Genomic DNA, 16,657 nt, shown 5'->3' with positions numbered 1-16,657 from the left:
GCTGATCAATTTTATTCAATTATCAGTTAAGCTGACCTAACTGGAATTTGAGCTTATGGTTCATTGGCTGTGTGGCTGTATTAATCACAATTTTTTGTAGGGTAGAGGATCAGCCAGCTAATATTTGAATACTGTAAAGTCAGTGCGCCTTGTGTGTTAGCCTTTTTTTTTTTTGATGAGGCAATAAATAATGGTAATCTGGAATGTCATTTAGGTAACAAGAGTTTTCTTTTAAAGAAAACCTAATTCCTTTTCACAGGAAAATTTCATCCCTGTGTTCTCCCCAGAAAAATGAACACTAGAAATAAATGTTCTCTTTATATAGATTTGATAAAAATTAAGAGCCACAGATTAATTTGTCCTGTGGCTGGTATTTCCTGTAAAAAAAGTAGAACACAGGAATTTCTCTTCTGAGTTCACTGAAAAAGCAGTGGACTTCATTTACCAGTTTAAATCAAGCTTACATGCACAAATTTCGGCTATGATGTATGGTCTTTAGTTTTTGGTTTTCTTTCAACTAATGAGGCAAATTACTGATTCAGGATTTTGAATAACGATAACTTCTGTCTACTCCTACATGCGCTGCTAGACCAGATGTCTCTGAGAAAGAGCTAAAATGAGTGTGTGGGTCTGTATTGTGAGAGTATAGATTGGTTTCTATAGGGCAAATCATACACAGCCTTTTACATTTCTAGGTTATTCCTTGTGTTGATTAACACAGAGTTTAAGTAAGATGTAATTGTCTTACATGTTCAGCTTTCTAATCCAGAGCTTTTCCCCATTATTTCAATATAGAATGTTATTCTTGTCCTAATTGTTCTTACTACTTGTCTGTTTACAGGAAAATGGCAGTCTTCATGGAAAAAGCTCAGACCTCTCCACAGACATAGAAAAGTTGAAATCTCAAGAGGTACCACTTATTCTTTTTATATTGTGTGTGATTTTCGATTTCTTTTTTAGTCCATGTGCAGCCTACTACTGGAGTTTTCTGTTAAAGGTCACAATATAGTGTCAAAATTACTAAGAATTTGAAGTGTTGGCTCGCTATTGGCTTGAAGTTCCAAAGACATGGAAAGATAAGCAGTTTTCAGGCGAATAGAATTGGAATTTGGTGACAATTTAGTGCACACCTGTTGAAGGCTAATGGAAAAAGATGATGGAATTCTGGCTAAATGATATTTTTCTTTCCTAAATCCGGATGAAGGTCTGTTCAATTCAGTATAAATGGTCTGACTGTGGCCAGCAATGATGCATAAGGAAAGAATATAAGTATAGGGCAAATACTTTGCCACCTTTACTGTATACTCTCCTAGCAAAACCCCAGCTCTTGGCTTAGCTTTCCTGGACAGAGCCAACTTTTTGGACATAGTTTTTATAGCTATTGGCGGGCTTGCTCTCTGCAGTTTGTGAATTTTTTCTGCCTTTGGTTACCATTTTGGCAACAATTACAAGGATTTTGTGCTAAAACTTATGGATTTTTTTTGTCTTATGTGTGCTGCCCAGTGATGTAACTGATTTCCACCATGTTCCTGTGTTCCAAATAGTTACTGATGTACTTCATAGTTTTTATTCTTTTCTAAGCAAACACGTTTATTTTACATGCCACTTTTATGTTCAGCCAAGCTGAAGTATTGTAATCTGTGGGTATCTGCTTGTATAGTTACTGCTCCTAACCTGGGCTTAGTTCTTGGTGCTGTTCCCTGAACTTTTCTGCTTCTTCTGGATAACTTTAGAGTTAGGGTGATTATGACTGCGTGCCCTAGTTGAAGGGAGAGTATGCCATAAATTTCTGCCTCGTATAATGATAGATTCATTCTGTTCCTTTCTTACTTGTTGCAAAGTCATGCATTTTTTGATTACCACTGAGGTGTGAAGTGATACTATTTTAAAAACTGTAGAAAAGTAATATTTTCTCTAACATTGCACCGTAGTTACCACATTGTTATGACATTAAGTTATTTTTGAGCATGTTCATTTTGTATTTGTTTACACCAAATTTTATCTGCCCTTTTATTACCAATTTCATGGAGAACTTGCTTTGTAACTCTGCACCAACTTTTAGTTAGGATTATTAAAAAAAGATTGCTATAGGAAGACTTTACTGTATTTGTTTACCCACTCTTTCATTTATTCATGGAATTATTGAAGAGTGTTGGTATGGGTACGGTGTTGGGGAATTGGGGGAAATATGTTGGTAACTTCTTTTCACTGTGAAAACGAGATGTATGTTCTGTGCTTGGGGTTGAGTGTTTGTCATGTGTTTTAATCTTTTCATCAATAGTTAATTCAGACAAGAACCTTCTCCCATATGTAATAGCAGTTTATTTTATTTTAAGAGTCTCTGGTGATACCTTATTGAAAGCTAAGCCATTCTTACTTCAGTAGTGTTTTGAAGTAACATTAAAGGCTAGGAATCACAGCAGGCTTGAGAAAACCTCATATGGGAGCCTTGTCTTTTCATTACCTAGTAAATAGTGTTCTAACACTGAAAGAACAGTGGGTGTTTATGTTTGAATTTGCTGTGATCATCTTAGATTTGTGAAAAGGTACAAATTGAGATATCAGTGACTTCTGTGAGCAAAATCTCTTTGCATAGGCTGTTTTGTTAGAAAAATGAATAATATGAAAAGATGCTTACTGTGAGGGTTGAAGAAAAAATAGGAAAACATTATTGTTTATAGAAATAATTCAGGAATGGTAGTTAGCAGTCGCTGGAGTTCTCTGATGTGCTGATGGCCTCCCTTATTCTTGAATGTTGTACTGAAGTCCACATACAACAGTGTACCAGGTTTATCTACTGTGGAGCTTGTTTTTCTTCCTAGTCTCCAATCTTGTTTTTACCTTTCTACGTGCAGCAGTAGTGGGTTTTCAGTGGTTGAAATAAATTCATATCTTTGGTTGATGTATGCAAGTCTCTCCCTTATTTGAGTGATGTAGAGATACAGAAGTGTTTGCATGTGTTCATAATGCCTTGCACTGGAAGAGGAGCTCTTTGTGTGTTTTGCAGAGGATGATAAAGCTGCTTTTTGGAAGTCTTGCTCTCCTGAGCTCTTTGAAGCAAATTCTGAGGTACTTGACTCGAGTACCATGTCTTTTGCACAATAATATATTGCCCTACAGCACTTCAAAGTTTTGTCTTCCTGTTGTGATGATACTGAACTTTTTAGCTTTCCTGGTGTTATTTGCAGGAGTTGTAATTTATACTCATAATGTAGCAGCAAAGTGGTATAATCACTTTCTTTGGAGTAAGCATTGTATTGTAATTAAACATTTTTTCAGTTATAGTTGTTGTTGTGCTGTGGCTAATGATTGCTGTTTCATGAAGGATAATGCTCTGCGAGGTTTTCTTTCGTCATTTTGGTTTTGTCGTAACATAAAAGGAGCAAATCAGTTTTTGATCTGTTCAGACTGCTGTCTCCAAATCAAGCATATCTGAAATGCTTTTCATAAGACATTTCCTTGATGGATTTCCTTTTTATATATACACACATAATAATAGTAACTGTTAAAAATTTAGCATAAATTAACCAAGGCATTTTTCTTCCAAAATCTGAACTGCGGGTGTTTCAAACAATTTGCAACATGTACATTGCACTCAAAGCTGTGAGTGCACATTTTGACCTGATTTAACATGAATCTACCTTCAGTACTGAGGATGCAGTTTATCCTCCTTATTTTTTATTTTATCCTCCTTACATTTAATAGAAGCCAGAATGGAACTGATCAAGACATCAGTGTTAGATTAGATGGTTTTGTAGCATCAGGCAACAGGTTGTTCCCTCTACTGTACATAAAATACTCAGACATCAATTGGAATCTGAAATACTTTATGCCCAAACTATATTCCTCTCACCCCAGGTAGTACTTTTAATTTGCAAAGAAGTCAAAAAATAGTAATGAGACAGCAGGTTTTGAAATAGTATTTTATACCTCTTAATCTCAGGTACATAACAAGAAGGGAAGCTGTTAAATAGCAAAACAAGACAAGAGGGACACAGAAACACAGTAAGTGTTATCAAGTCTGTTGTATTTGTGTCCTTTTTGTCCTTTTTTTTTTTTTTTTTTTTTTTTTTTTTTTTTTTTTGCGGGGGAGGGCGTTGTTTGGTGCTTCTGCTGCTGGCTATTTGCTTTTCCTGATGTATTCTACGAGGTAGCAGATGATTCACTGTGGAATTAAAGCCCAAATTAAATATTCCATATTCATTGCTCAGGACACTTGCAAATGCTGCTTACTTTATAATTTGATTCATGAGCAGCATTTTTCAAAGCAACTTCTGTTTTTTAAATTCTGAATGCTTTAGTTAGGTTTTCAACTATTTTCTTTAAGCATTTGTTGTTAGTTTGTTGGCTATGCTTGTATCATTTTATCTCCTGGTTTATAGCTTAGATAAGAGCTAGAAAAATGTGGTTTCCATCATATGAATTTTTCATTTAGCTATATTGGAGAAGTGGATCTTTTGGTTGTGGTTTTTGTTTTGTTTTTATTGCAACTACCTACCACATTGAAATTAGCATTGAAATCTGTTCACAATTTAGTTTTCCATGTGGCCAGGGAATTGTCCCATTGCATATCATGTTGATATTTGTCTCACAGGAGTTTAGAGAGGTGTAACTGGCTATTGGGTTTAGCTGTTTAAAATCAAATTTGTCACTCAGTAACTTAACTCCTTGGAAGCAGATTTAGAGCTGAAGAAAATGTTTATTAAAAAATAAATAACATTTGAAATAAATTTGAAAAAGAAATAAACTGTTTTCAATTGTTTTCTATTCCTTCACACACAGCTTTCATGTGTTTCAATTTGATGTGGGAAAAGAAGCTAATGAATAGTTTTAGAACTCCTTTACAAAGCATGTTACTCAGGGTGATGCTCGGAGGATACTTGTGAAAGCGCTCTTGACTTTTCCCGATGATATGTGAAACCTGGGGTAGAGATACCTGCTTTCACCCCACCGTGTAGCAGGTGACCAAAGAACAGAAAGCTGCATTTCTGCCTTTAGGATATTGTAGTTGAATGTTAACCCGCTGATGGTTACGAGAAGGGAATCATAATTAAAGTTAGGAAGTGGAGCTAAAAAGCTCCTTGATTCTGGTGCTATTGGGTGGTCTCCTTCAGCAAACTGCATTCATTGCTCCGTTTAAGGAGTGTTGGACAAGCTTCTTGTGCAGCTGAGGGAGATGGGGTTGAAGTACTGGCTGTTCTCAGGAGAAGAACATGGAGCCTGCTGTGGGAGATGTGTTTGCTTCCTGGCACATCAGACAGGTCTCACCTTGGTCCCTTAGCTTTTGCATTGTAGCAGGCAAATGACAGCAACATGGATGAAACAGTGTGGGGAGACTCCCATCATCATCCATCTGCTCCAAGCTTTGTAAGATGATTTTGGTCATTGCTTGGAAACAACATTGTTCCCACTGAGAGTTTGCTGCAAGATTGTTCATGATTTAAATGGAGTTATGGCCGTGACCTGTGACAGTGTGATGTTTCTTGATGTTCCGTTAAGATCAGTGAATATCGTGCAAGTGATCCTCAAGGCAAAAAGGAAGAGTACTCTTCTCTGGATTTATTTTTAGCTTACCTTAATTTTTGCAATGTTCTTCCTGATCTATGTGTTCAGTAGACCAAGCCAGGTTTTTGGCTCTCTAGTCTTTCCTTTAGGAGCCATTGACACATACATAGATTCAATGACTAAAAAGACTTTTTTTTTTTTTTTTTTAAGGTTGTGTATTTCTGTGTAATCCATAATCTTTTAATTCACTAGGACATGTTGGTGTGGCTGTTGTACAGAGCCTCCTGTCTAACCTTCAGTCAGTGACTCAGCACAGTGTTCCTGGATGTAGTCAGTCTCTCTGGTCTGCCCGTCTGTCTCTCACCGCCTCTGCCTCTTGCTTTCTTTCCTCACTCCCCCCTCTTTCCTTGTGTTTTTTCCCTTCTTGTTTGTCTTTAGAACTTTCAGATTAGTTTGGAGAGCTAGATAATCCAAAATTAAGTGGATTTTAGCAGTAGCTGCACTCGTTCATTTACACATTAGTCATTTGGATGACTGTTGCCTGATTCATAAGTTCATTGCCAAATTTAGCTTGCAAGGGACCTCAGTATTCCTGAGCTTTAAACAATTAATATTTGTTATTTAAAGTCAGCCAAACTATAAAACTCAAGGAATTGAAAGCAGCATTCATTAAGTTTAATCTTTTGGTCTGCAGCCACGTCAAACTGTGAACTAAACCATTCATTTTAGTGGAATTTTAATGTCTTAAGTTTAAAGGCAGTAATTGAGCTATATTGTAAATTGCTAAAATGCAAATACGTGCTTAGTGATCTGGCAGCTTGGTTACGAGCCTTAGATTTTGGTCTGTTCCCAGGGACTTGTGTAGGAGAGAGCTTGGGGCTAAAGGAGGAGAAATGAACAAAACCCCTGTTATCTCTAGTCTAGTGGGCTTGAGCAAATGAAATGCTGTGGAGTAGTAAATTGTACAGGGAGGAGAACTGAACGAGTTGAGTATGAACTCAGTAAATGCATAGGAAAATGGTATGTCATGGAGAGGCAGTGGCTTCTCCATTTTTCACATTTTACCCTGAAGAGGAAACAAGATGTTGTGCTTAATTAAAAACAAAACCAAAAACCCCACAACTTGAGTTAGGGTCAGTACAGTTTTGCTTATGCATGGACAAATGCTGGTGTGACTTCAGAAAATAATTGCTAAGGGACAATAGTTTTATATTTTTGAAGGGGAAGTAAATGGAAGAGGATTAATCCCACAAAAAAACCTGGAACCAGTGCAATGAAAAAGGGCAGGGACAGTGAACTGGGAAAGGGTTTTAACTTCTTCTTAGGTGATTCTGTAATTAACTTTAGCCAAAAGAACAGAATTCTAGTGGTCATTGAAAGACATTGAGTTTTAGGAGGTTAATTACCACTTTTTTTGTAAAATGGGACATAGGCTCATTGTGCAGGCCTTCTCTCACGATTCGGTAGGATAAACATGCCTAGTAAGGGATGTGTTTACTCTGGGTGTGTGGGTTGGGGATTTTTTCCATTTTGTTTTCTGGGTCTTCTAGAATAATATATTATGTAAGAATTTTCAGGTGTCCTGTGTACAAGTATTTAAGGTTTTGTAAATAGTGTCAGATTTTTAATTGGTTTGGTTGTGTTAGCATCCCTGTGCTTGGAAAATCCTGATTCAGATAGAGCCTAAATCACTTGGCCACTTGGGGCATATTACCCAGAAGAGATAGGAATGCATGTTATAACTGTGAAATTTTTGAATTGGTGGACTTTATTTATTGGAATGATTAGAGAACACCACTCTAATCCAGTGAAACCCCTGAAAAGCTAATAAAGTTAGAGCATGCAGTGCTGAGAGTGCCCTCACTACTCAGTTAAATTACAGTACTAATTAGCAGTAGTCTTTCTGCTGCATTTCAGAACAGATATTATTAGTTGTTTTTATTTGTAGATGTATCTGACTTGGTCTTTCTGAGCATAAACATTCAGTCAGACTGAAATCCAGGGAGAGGCTTGTGTGAAGTAAAGGGTGACGACGTTACAAAATGCTGTAAGGGAACAGTTAACCCCAATTGCACTTTATTTGGGCTATAACAGTATAGAAAGAGAAGTTTTGTCCTCCTTTGGGAAAGTTAAAACTTGATTTTGTAATAGCTATGTAAGAGGTTGGAACAAGCAAGACAGCTTTGATTTTTTAGCTACGTCATCTAATCATATTCAAAATCAGTTTGCCTTCTGCAAGCAGAAAAATGCCCTGAGCTATCTACTGTCCCTTCAGAATAGGGTGCTCAGAACAGGAAATAAATTAGTCTAGTAATTCCTGTTTTGCAGACTGTTTGCCAGTTATTTGCTAAACACTCCAACTGTGCACTCTGATGTATACTAATCCATTGGTAGGTTTGCTGAGGAGCCACAGAGGCAGAAATGTGTATTCAGGGGATGTGTATTCAGCACAGAATGTCTCTTTCCAGCCTTTCTATGTTAAATGTACCCTGCAGGTAACAGGAGGTAGAAATACTCCAAAGGGCTTTGGAAGGCCACCTGTGGTCCAAAGAATGACATCACCAGCCAGAATATGTACCATCAAATAGCTCTTCCAAGACAGGAGAGTAACTTTTGGCATGACTGTTTAGCTCCTTTTTCTGCTTGGAGTCTGTAGCAATCCAGCTACTATTTAAGTGAGCTACAGTAGACTAGTCAAAGTTGTGAGAAGTGAGATTTCCTGCCTTTCTCAGAAAGGAAGAATGAAATTTGGCAGTATGTATTACTGAGCCCTGCTTAAAACATGGATTTGAAAAGGGGCTCTCATAGAATTTGATATAAATCCCTTCCTCCATCTTCTGCTGCTTTTGCCATGAGGGATGAGTACACGTGCCAGCTGATTGTGTCTTTTCTTCATTACGCAGCCACACAAGTGGGGTGTGTCTTAAAACCCTCTATCCTTCATTGGTATTCCAGACTTTTTAAGGCTCTCAACTGTGTTCTTCTTTGAGCAATAAGCATATGTTGTCAATTTGCACTATCGTATTTGTTAAATATATTTTTTGAACTTTGATTGTATGACTAGAAATTTCCAGTAGCTTTTCAGAAGCTACTGAAAGCTTCTAAAGTTTTATCAGTGATTGGTTACGACTCTTCCCAGTGGTAGTACTTTGCTGTTTACTCTGTAGGTTAACAATACAGATGCAAAAGCAAGGAATGGTATCAGGAATGCAATTTTATTTCAAGTACAGCTTAAATGAGAAGAATCATCTGAAAAAACTCAGTGTAATTTAAATCACTGTCCTTAGAGCTCTTCTGATTTTTCTTAATTTGCTTTTGTGAAGTGCCAAAGTTGTTAAATTGAAGCTGCACGTGTTTGTGGTTATTTTGCATTCATTTAGTGTGGGTGAGTTACATGTAGGAATCAGACCAGGGTTGCTAATCCCAAACAAAACTCGGTGGCCTGAGTTAGTAATCCATATCTGAATACTGGTAGTCTGAATAACTGGTGTCAGGCGTGGTGGCCAAGGGGAGACCTCTTTACCTTAGCTCACTGTAGGTGAAGGCATTGGTTACAGCTGGCACAAGTGTGAATTCTCTAGTGACAAATAATGAAACACCGGATACAATTGATTTTAGGAATCACATTAAAGTCCAGAAAAGACCAGTTCTACTTAAAGGGCTTTGTGTATCCCTTAGTACATTTTCACCCTGTATACCAAACGTTTTGTTTTCAATGGCTTCGGTGTTGTGCAGGATAACCCCGAGTATTTTCCAGGTGTAGATGAAGTAGTTGATTTGTCTGGTAGTATAGAAGTACAACTTGGATGCTGTGGTAATTGGTTACAAGTGCATTTTGGGAAACTGAGAGGTTATATGAAAAGAACATCATATCAAGTATTCTTTGAAGGAATTTTGATGATAGAAGGAAGAGTATTCCTTTTTGTGTAAACCACCTGCCCAGTTCTCCAATTCCTTTATTTTGTGAGGGGGATATGCAGTATTAACTTGGGGAAGGCCATTAAGAATCCTGTGCATTAGGTAGATTGTGTTGTGTGATGTGCAACTGCGTATGAAATGAGTCTTACCCGTGCTATATTTTCAGTAATTATCTTATATACTCTGTAAATAAAGATGCCTTTAAGATTTCAGTTCCTGGGCCACATTTGGCCACCACTTCCTGAATGTCTGAGATACTGATCCTCTTTTATCACTGATAGTATCCTTTATAGCTTCTTTCTTTTAAAAATAAAGTAAAGCTGAAATCTTAGGGGAAAAGGTTTTAAAAAAACCACCACGAGAAGGAGTAAAAGCAGAGACACAAATATAAAGCTACCTACTTAGGAGCTTTGTTTTTATATTTTCAAAATTCAATTTCTTTATTCAGCAGATTTAATTTCTTTCTTGTTTCATTTCAGCATAAAAATAAACCACATGTGGTGACCTTAGCTAGGAGCCACTCCATTTCCTCAGCAGCTGCTGTTCCACGCTGCTTGTCTGACAGCCGGGGCTAGGTCATGGTTTCCAGAGGACACCCTTGTGGTCATAACCAAGTTGTAAATGTCACTAGGATTGTTTCTGAATGCCCATCACAAGTGTCTCGGCGATCCTGAAGCAGAGATTCAGAGGGGAGCTGGGTGTCCCGGAAGATTGCGGTGCAGCCGGAGAGCAGCAGGAGCGTGACGTGCATCCACAAGCAGCACCAGTGCTGTGCCAGTTCTTTAGCCCTCGCTCAGCAGCCCTTTGGTTGGACTGACAGCACGCCTGCAAAGATAGGGAGGCCTGTTTCAGCCCCATTAATGTTGTCTTCAATGTGAGCCTGCGGTCTGGAGAAATGATAAATGTTCAGTGATTGATGATTTTATAGTCCCAGGGCGCTTGGGATGGTTTCTGGTAGCTGTGAACAATTTTCCCTCCTCCCTTAATTAGGCCTGAGCTCTGGGTCTCTGAATGAGAAGTGACTGAGTGGGAATTGTACGATAAGGTTTACACAGTGGTTTTCAAAACTTTGGCTACAAAGGAAGTACAATTTTGAGTGCCAGATCTTTCATGTTTTGGTACAGAATAAGTGATTCAGTGTGCATTTGGTAAGTCTGAGGGGTAAATGGCATAGCCATACCTTTATACGCTGAAGCTGACGGGATTTCGAAATGTCTTGGGGAGAGCTTTATGTAACCGGGTTAATTAAAGAATGTGTACATCCAAGGACTTCTTTGTTTTCCATCTTCTCTGCCTTTGGTGTAAGCTTTCAATAAACCAGTGTTTCCTGACTGTGTAAGGGTCGCTCCAAGTCTGGTAAGCTGACTCTGCTAATGGTAAAAATGCAAAAAAGTGTTTCAGTGCTTGTTTGCAAATCAGATGACAAAGTTGTTTATTTAATCGCTATATGGAAGCAAACCTTTTGTCAGTGAGCTATGCTGGTTAGTAATGTGACAGTGTCAAAATGCCTATTAATCTGTAACATTAATAATGGCTGCAAGAAGAAATGGAATTTGTTCTTCTCATCTGCACCAACATTTTTTCTGAACATCAGTGACTCTTCCTGAACTTCTCACTGTCTTTTATTAATGCAAACAGAAAGCTTATGAAAAAAAATGGTTGCAAGTTCTTCAGACTAATTTTACTCTCTGTGGTTAGTGACTTAACACTAAGAGGATTCAAATATCAAAATATCTCCGTGTTATTTAATTTTTAGAAATCTTTTCCACTAGGACATGGCTTATTAAGAATCTCTGTGGTTTCTTTTTGATGGGGAGAAAGTAATATGTGGGCAGAGAGTAATTTCTGTGAGATAGACCTGAAAGCCAACTTTTGTGATTAATGACCAATTGTGACTCTGCACATTTAATTAGGAAAGTGTCATTACACTCAATTAGCAGGGCTGCCAAATAATCTGTTTAATACTCTGGTCTTTTTTTCTCTAGGGTTTTGCAGACAGTCCTCATTACAGTGATCACTTGAATGACAGTCGATTAGGGCCTCATGAAGGATTGTCCCCGACACCTTTCATGAACTCAAATCTGATGGGTAAGTAGGTAATTCTTTACGAGTATCCCCTCAAAGCCTCTTTGGTCAGAAAGAGACATTTTTCATTCCCTTGTCTAGGCCTGACATGTCAAGCATCTGGAAGTTGTTCTGTTTCTCATAGCAACACTGACTTTCCTATTCAAATCTTTTTGTGTTGGGTGAGTTCCTCATAAAGACCATTATCCAGGACTTCTCAGAAGAAGGAAATACCAAGATTTTATTAAGTTGATCTAGAAAACGGATGTATTTTGGTTTGATGTAAATGCTAAATTATTTCAAAGATTATTTTCCCTTAAATTTGTTTGGGAAGACCTTTATAGCAATTTTTAATTTGTGCATTTAAAAATTATTTTTTTCTAACATTCAATTCTCGAACCACCTACCAATTGACTGCAGGCTTCCCTTCAGGCAATAATTTGAGGACTTGCTTCTTATTTTTAAATTTCTAATTTCTTTGATATTTGTTGCATTAGAAGCTCTGTCACTTCTAAGAAATAGATGAAGACTCCTGTTGTCCTAGGGCACTGCACTTTGAGTTACCTGAAACATATCATTGTATTGCTGGTGTTGGTTGAAAAATCTCCTTTTGTGTGTTCCAGTTTGGAACATAAAACTGTTGATTTCAAAATATTTAATTTGGCAGTATGTGGGCTTGGGACCATTTTTGTTTTGTATTTTAAATTTCAGGATAACTCTGAATATTTGTTCAGAATTTGTACATTTCACATTGTTTCACTTCTATATTCCCCATCTTGTAGACATGACCTATTTTGTGATCTCAGTATTGTCCTTTTAAGACATAGCCATGGTAATCTAAGTGGATTACCTAAATCCAAATCCTGGTGGTCTGCAATTTCTTTTGGAAATCTTTCTACTTTGCTCAGTCTTTGTTTACTACTTTAATTTTCTCTGAAACAGAGACAGACAAAGCTCAGCTATTGCTGAAAACAGAATTTTGTTTAAACTTCATATCCGAAGCTGAAAACGGGCAGTTTTAAAATGCCCATCTCTGTAGACTTTGATTAGAGAGATGACATGTCAATTGGTCAATTCAGTCTGAAGACAGCAAAGCTAAAATGTAGCAGTTATTTTGATAAAGCAAAGTAAACCTTCTCCAAATACTCTTTCAAACATGTTGGTTTTTTTCTTTTATAGCAGAAAGCTAAAAAGATGGGTTCCTTCAATTACTTCAGTATATATCTCTAAGATATGTTCACTTCAGAACTCTAACAGTATGCCTTTAAAAGTATTCCTCGTGTAGTTTTTGGCTTGTAATAACAAAGTTATGTTCATTTTACTAAGGTTACTGCGCGGGATGCAGCTTTGTATATTACACCTTCACATCATTAGTTTTTGCATTGTATTTTACTTGATGGTGAAAGTTTGGAGAGAGGAATGATAAAAGCTATATGAAAACATAGAGTAGTACTTCTCTGTGTGGTACTACTATCCCTGTTTATAGTTTCTTTATCTATTATTCAAGAGAAAAAAAATTCTTCTAAAGTTCTTTTAGACAAAGATGTTATACAGTTTTTCAAAATCAAATATTGGACATGTTCCCATAAACAGAATGAACACGTTTATTATATTAGCTGATGTAGACATACAATACTTAAGGTGTTGGTTCATTATTTTGTGATCTTTGGAGTTTAAAAGGAGATGGAGGGAGGCGAAGAGCATGAACTTGATGAGCTTAAAGGAAATACCTCACTAGCTAACAGCAGTGATTGAGCATCTGGGTTCCACAACCAAGACCTAAGAAATCCTTCCCAAAATTTTATCATGACTGAACTATATTTCTGAAAGAGTTAAAAACTATTAAAAAAGAAGAAGAGAGAGTGACAACATATTTCACCATTGCTGTCAACACTTAAGAGTACCATTAAAAGAAAGAATTGTGTGTCAAGGGGATGTTGTTGTTTTGTGTATTATGCTCAGCCGTAAGCATATTTGCCTGAAGAGATAGTGGATTATAAAGTGCCACTGTCTTTCATGATGGAGCTCTCAAACATTTTAATGATCTTGTACATTGCAAAAGAGAGAAATTTTGTCTAACAAGAGTTGATAATGATTCAATAATGAACAATTTACCACAGAAAGATGCATTTCCATATTCATTTAGATATTTTTTGAAGTGTTTTGCAGAGGAAGTAAAGCTATTATGCTGGATTGGTTAGTGTTCTTCACTAATGAATTCCAGAATTATCGTGTTGATTTGGTAATATAAAAAAAGAAGGGCTGTTACTTATATTTTGAGTAAAACCACTGAATCCTCTTGGGACCAGCATAGTCTGTTGGTATCCATAGAGATCATAGGAAATCAGGCTAAGATATATTGGTGGCATTGTAGCTCCATTTAGACTTGATAATCTTTGCTTATTCAACACTTCTCTTTTAATTACATTCTAGAAAACTATTCACAAGGATATGAGATTCTTTTCTCTGTAATTATGCTGCCTTTTAGTACTCTGCACTTGCAAGGAGAGGTCAGTTTTTGCTAGGACCCTTCAAGCATGTGGCATTGTATGTTCTGTTGTAGTGCTCCCTGGACTTTATTTTCCTGAGCTTTTTTTACTACTACTTACTGGGAAGAAAGAAAGCAGATTATTCTTGAATATAGCTTAAAGGAGTTTTTGTTGGTCTGTCTTGAAAATTTGAAGTGGGTGAATTACTCTCTTTTGTGTGCCGGTCTGTCCAAAAGAGGTAGAAAGGATAACAGCCAAACTTTTGTGCTCCATGTTCATCGTCTGTGCACTGCACAGCTCCACATGGTTGTATATGACAAGAAGTCATTAAAAAATTTAGTCAATAGTGAGTGAAAAGACAGTGGTTGAATATCAGCTTTCTAATTTTTCCTTGTTGAAAGTTTTCTTTCTAATATATTTCCTTGTTTTCTCATAATTTCTTTAGCTAGTGCCTTTAAAGTTTAATTGGGTTACGTTTTAGAGCTCTAGGTGTTTCTGAGCTAGCAACAGGGTTTGAAGACCTGTCAATGAAATCAGAGATTCTGAGTGTATGAAAACAAAAGATTTTAGGTTATCTGCCTCATTTACTAACTGACTCCAATAGATCAGCTGCAAGTTACAGTTACTAGTTCATTTCTGCTGGGTGATGCTATGGTGCTTTCTTATGGCCAGCATTCAGAGATGGAGGGACTGACCGTGCAGAGAAATCAAGACACAACAGCTGGTATTTACAACGTGGGAGTAGAAACTTGTTACACTAATTAGAGCTATAAATTACTCAGATTGTTAATAAAGCTATAGCTTCTTTTTCTGTTTATAATGTGAATATAAAGGGTAAATCTGATTCTTCTCCTGTTTGAAATTAATAGGTGAAAGAACCAAAGGTAGTACTGGCAAAGGGAAGCAGAATAATACATGTTGGGGTTTTTGCAGTGCAACTTCCTTTCCTGTTGGTTGTACTTGATGCACTTGGGTCACTTGGGTGGTTTGTCATCAGACATCACAGAACAGGGTTTCTGAGTAAATTACATCTATATACATAGGGAATTTTACCTTCTCTTACTGTTCAGAAGTCTTGTTCCAGTGTAGCAGGGCTTAATAGATGTGCGCTGGGTGGAAACTACTGTGTGGAGGGTGGCAGGAGCAGAGAGGTGCTTCATGGGTAGAATCCAAATTTTAAGAATTTTCAAAACTGGTCTTCAGGTTACTGTGAAACTCACAATGGAATTTGTGTAGTATTCATATGAATGAGAGATCAATATCTGGATTGGGATGCCTTCTGGTTTCAGAGTTACTATTCATTTAATTGACTTGATTGCCTGATTGTGCAGGTTTCTAAGAATGGCTGGGCTTCTGCCAGTGCATCTTTCAAACTGAAAGTACTGCATTAATTTTTGTTGTAAAATCTATTATTTGACTTGTAATTTAAGCACCTCAGTTGGCTTGGATAGAGTAGTAGGTATTTTTAAAGATGAATATTGGTGGAGCATTTTTTGAAGCAACATGGTAAATAGCTGAAGCTTCTGTAAGCCTGCCAGTACTGATACAGTTCTTGAACAGCTGATGCAAGCCTTTAAAACCATAATTTGTGAAAGGTTATTCTCAGTAAAAGGAGAGGGTTTTGAACTTCAAAATACAATTAAAAGAAGGCATGCATCTGAACTGGTACTCAGTTAGGAATCTAACTAATCTCCAGGAAAATTGCTGGTTTTCTTCCTCAGTAACCCTTCAATAAAATAATTTTGGAATTGAAGAGAGAGATCTTGCTATCAAATGACTTTATAATGGTGAAGGCAATAGTAGGAAACCAGCAAGGGTAAATAGTTATTAAAATGGCACATATTAAGACTGACGCCATTATAGTTTCTGCTAGGAATCTTGTCTTGATTACCTTTTAGGAAGGGAGAGGGCAGATGCAAGTAGGGAGTTGGCAGACCCTCTATTTGTCCAAAATAATAGTTAGATTTCCTTGAATTGCTTTCTATAGTCATTAATATTTCAGCACATGAAAAAAAAAAACCAAAACAGGCATCACAATGGAAATGATCTCCAGAGATCTCAGTAATAGCAAGATTGATCTGAAATAATTTATATGCAGTTACATTGTTATTAACTTGGTGAATGGTGAGGACAGAATATTTTATATCCTTTGGAGAATTCATTAGGAAGAAAGAGGAAAATGTTAAAAGAAGAAAATGACAAAACTGTGACATAAAAAAGATTGTGACAAGTGCTTTAGTCCATCTCATTTTACAGGGCAGTAAGTTGAAAGAAAGTTGTAAAAGGATACCTGATAAGCTTCACATTCTGCGTAGTTATCTGTCAAATATTACTGAGTTTAGAAAAACGTTCCCTGGTAAAAAACCCATGAGTATAAGATCTTTCAGAGTTACAATAAATACTTAGAGGCATTGATACTGAGTCCACCACGAGCCATAGACTGTAAACTTCCTATGCTGAAAAACTTCCTTGACATTCATTTTACGTAACTGTATTGTGCAGCTCTACAGTATTATGTTTACATTTCACTGAATCACTTATTGTTTTGATTATTAAAGCTAAAAATACCACGATGCTGGCTCACCTCTGTGCAATACATCATGGCTACTTTTCCCAAAGTGAGTGTTGCCATTGCTTCACCCCAGTAATGCTTCTTGTCTTCTTGCTTCGGATAGGCTTAT

General features: G+C 37.0%; 1 protein-coding gene across 8 annotated transcripts in view; it reads left to right on the top strand.

Annotated features, from left to right (window-relative positions):
* The window catches only part of TCF12 (transcription factor 12), a 160,289-nt gene that overhangs the window by 43,892 nt on the left and 99,740 nt on the right, over window positions 1–16,657 (top strand). For all 8 annotated transcript variants that reach the window (XM_040077414.2, XM_040077418.2, XM_040077419.2 and 5 more), the window contains exons 5-6: window positions 842–910; window positions 11,409–11,511. In XM_040077414.2, the coding sequence (XP_039933348.1) occupies window positions 842–910; window positions 11,409–11,511 (172 nt within the window). The remainder of the gene's footprint in view (window positions 1–841; window positions 911–11,408; window positions 11,512–16,657) is intronic.

Source organism: Hirundo rustica, chromosome 13 (assembly GCF_015227805.2).
Source record: "Hirundo rustica isolate bHirRus1 chromosome 13, bHirRus1.pri.v3, whole genome shotgun sequence".
Classification (NCBI taxonomy): Eukaryota; Metazoa; Chordata; class Aves; order Passeriformes; family Hirundinidae; genus Hirundo; species Hirundo rustica.
The sequence above is the reverse complement of the archived record's forward strand: the minus strand, read 5'-3'. Positions and strand labels throughout refer to the sequence as shown.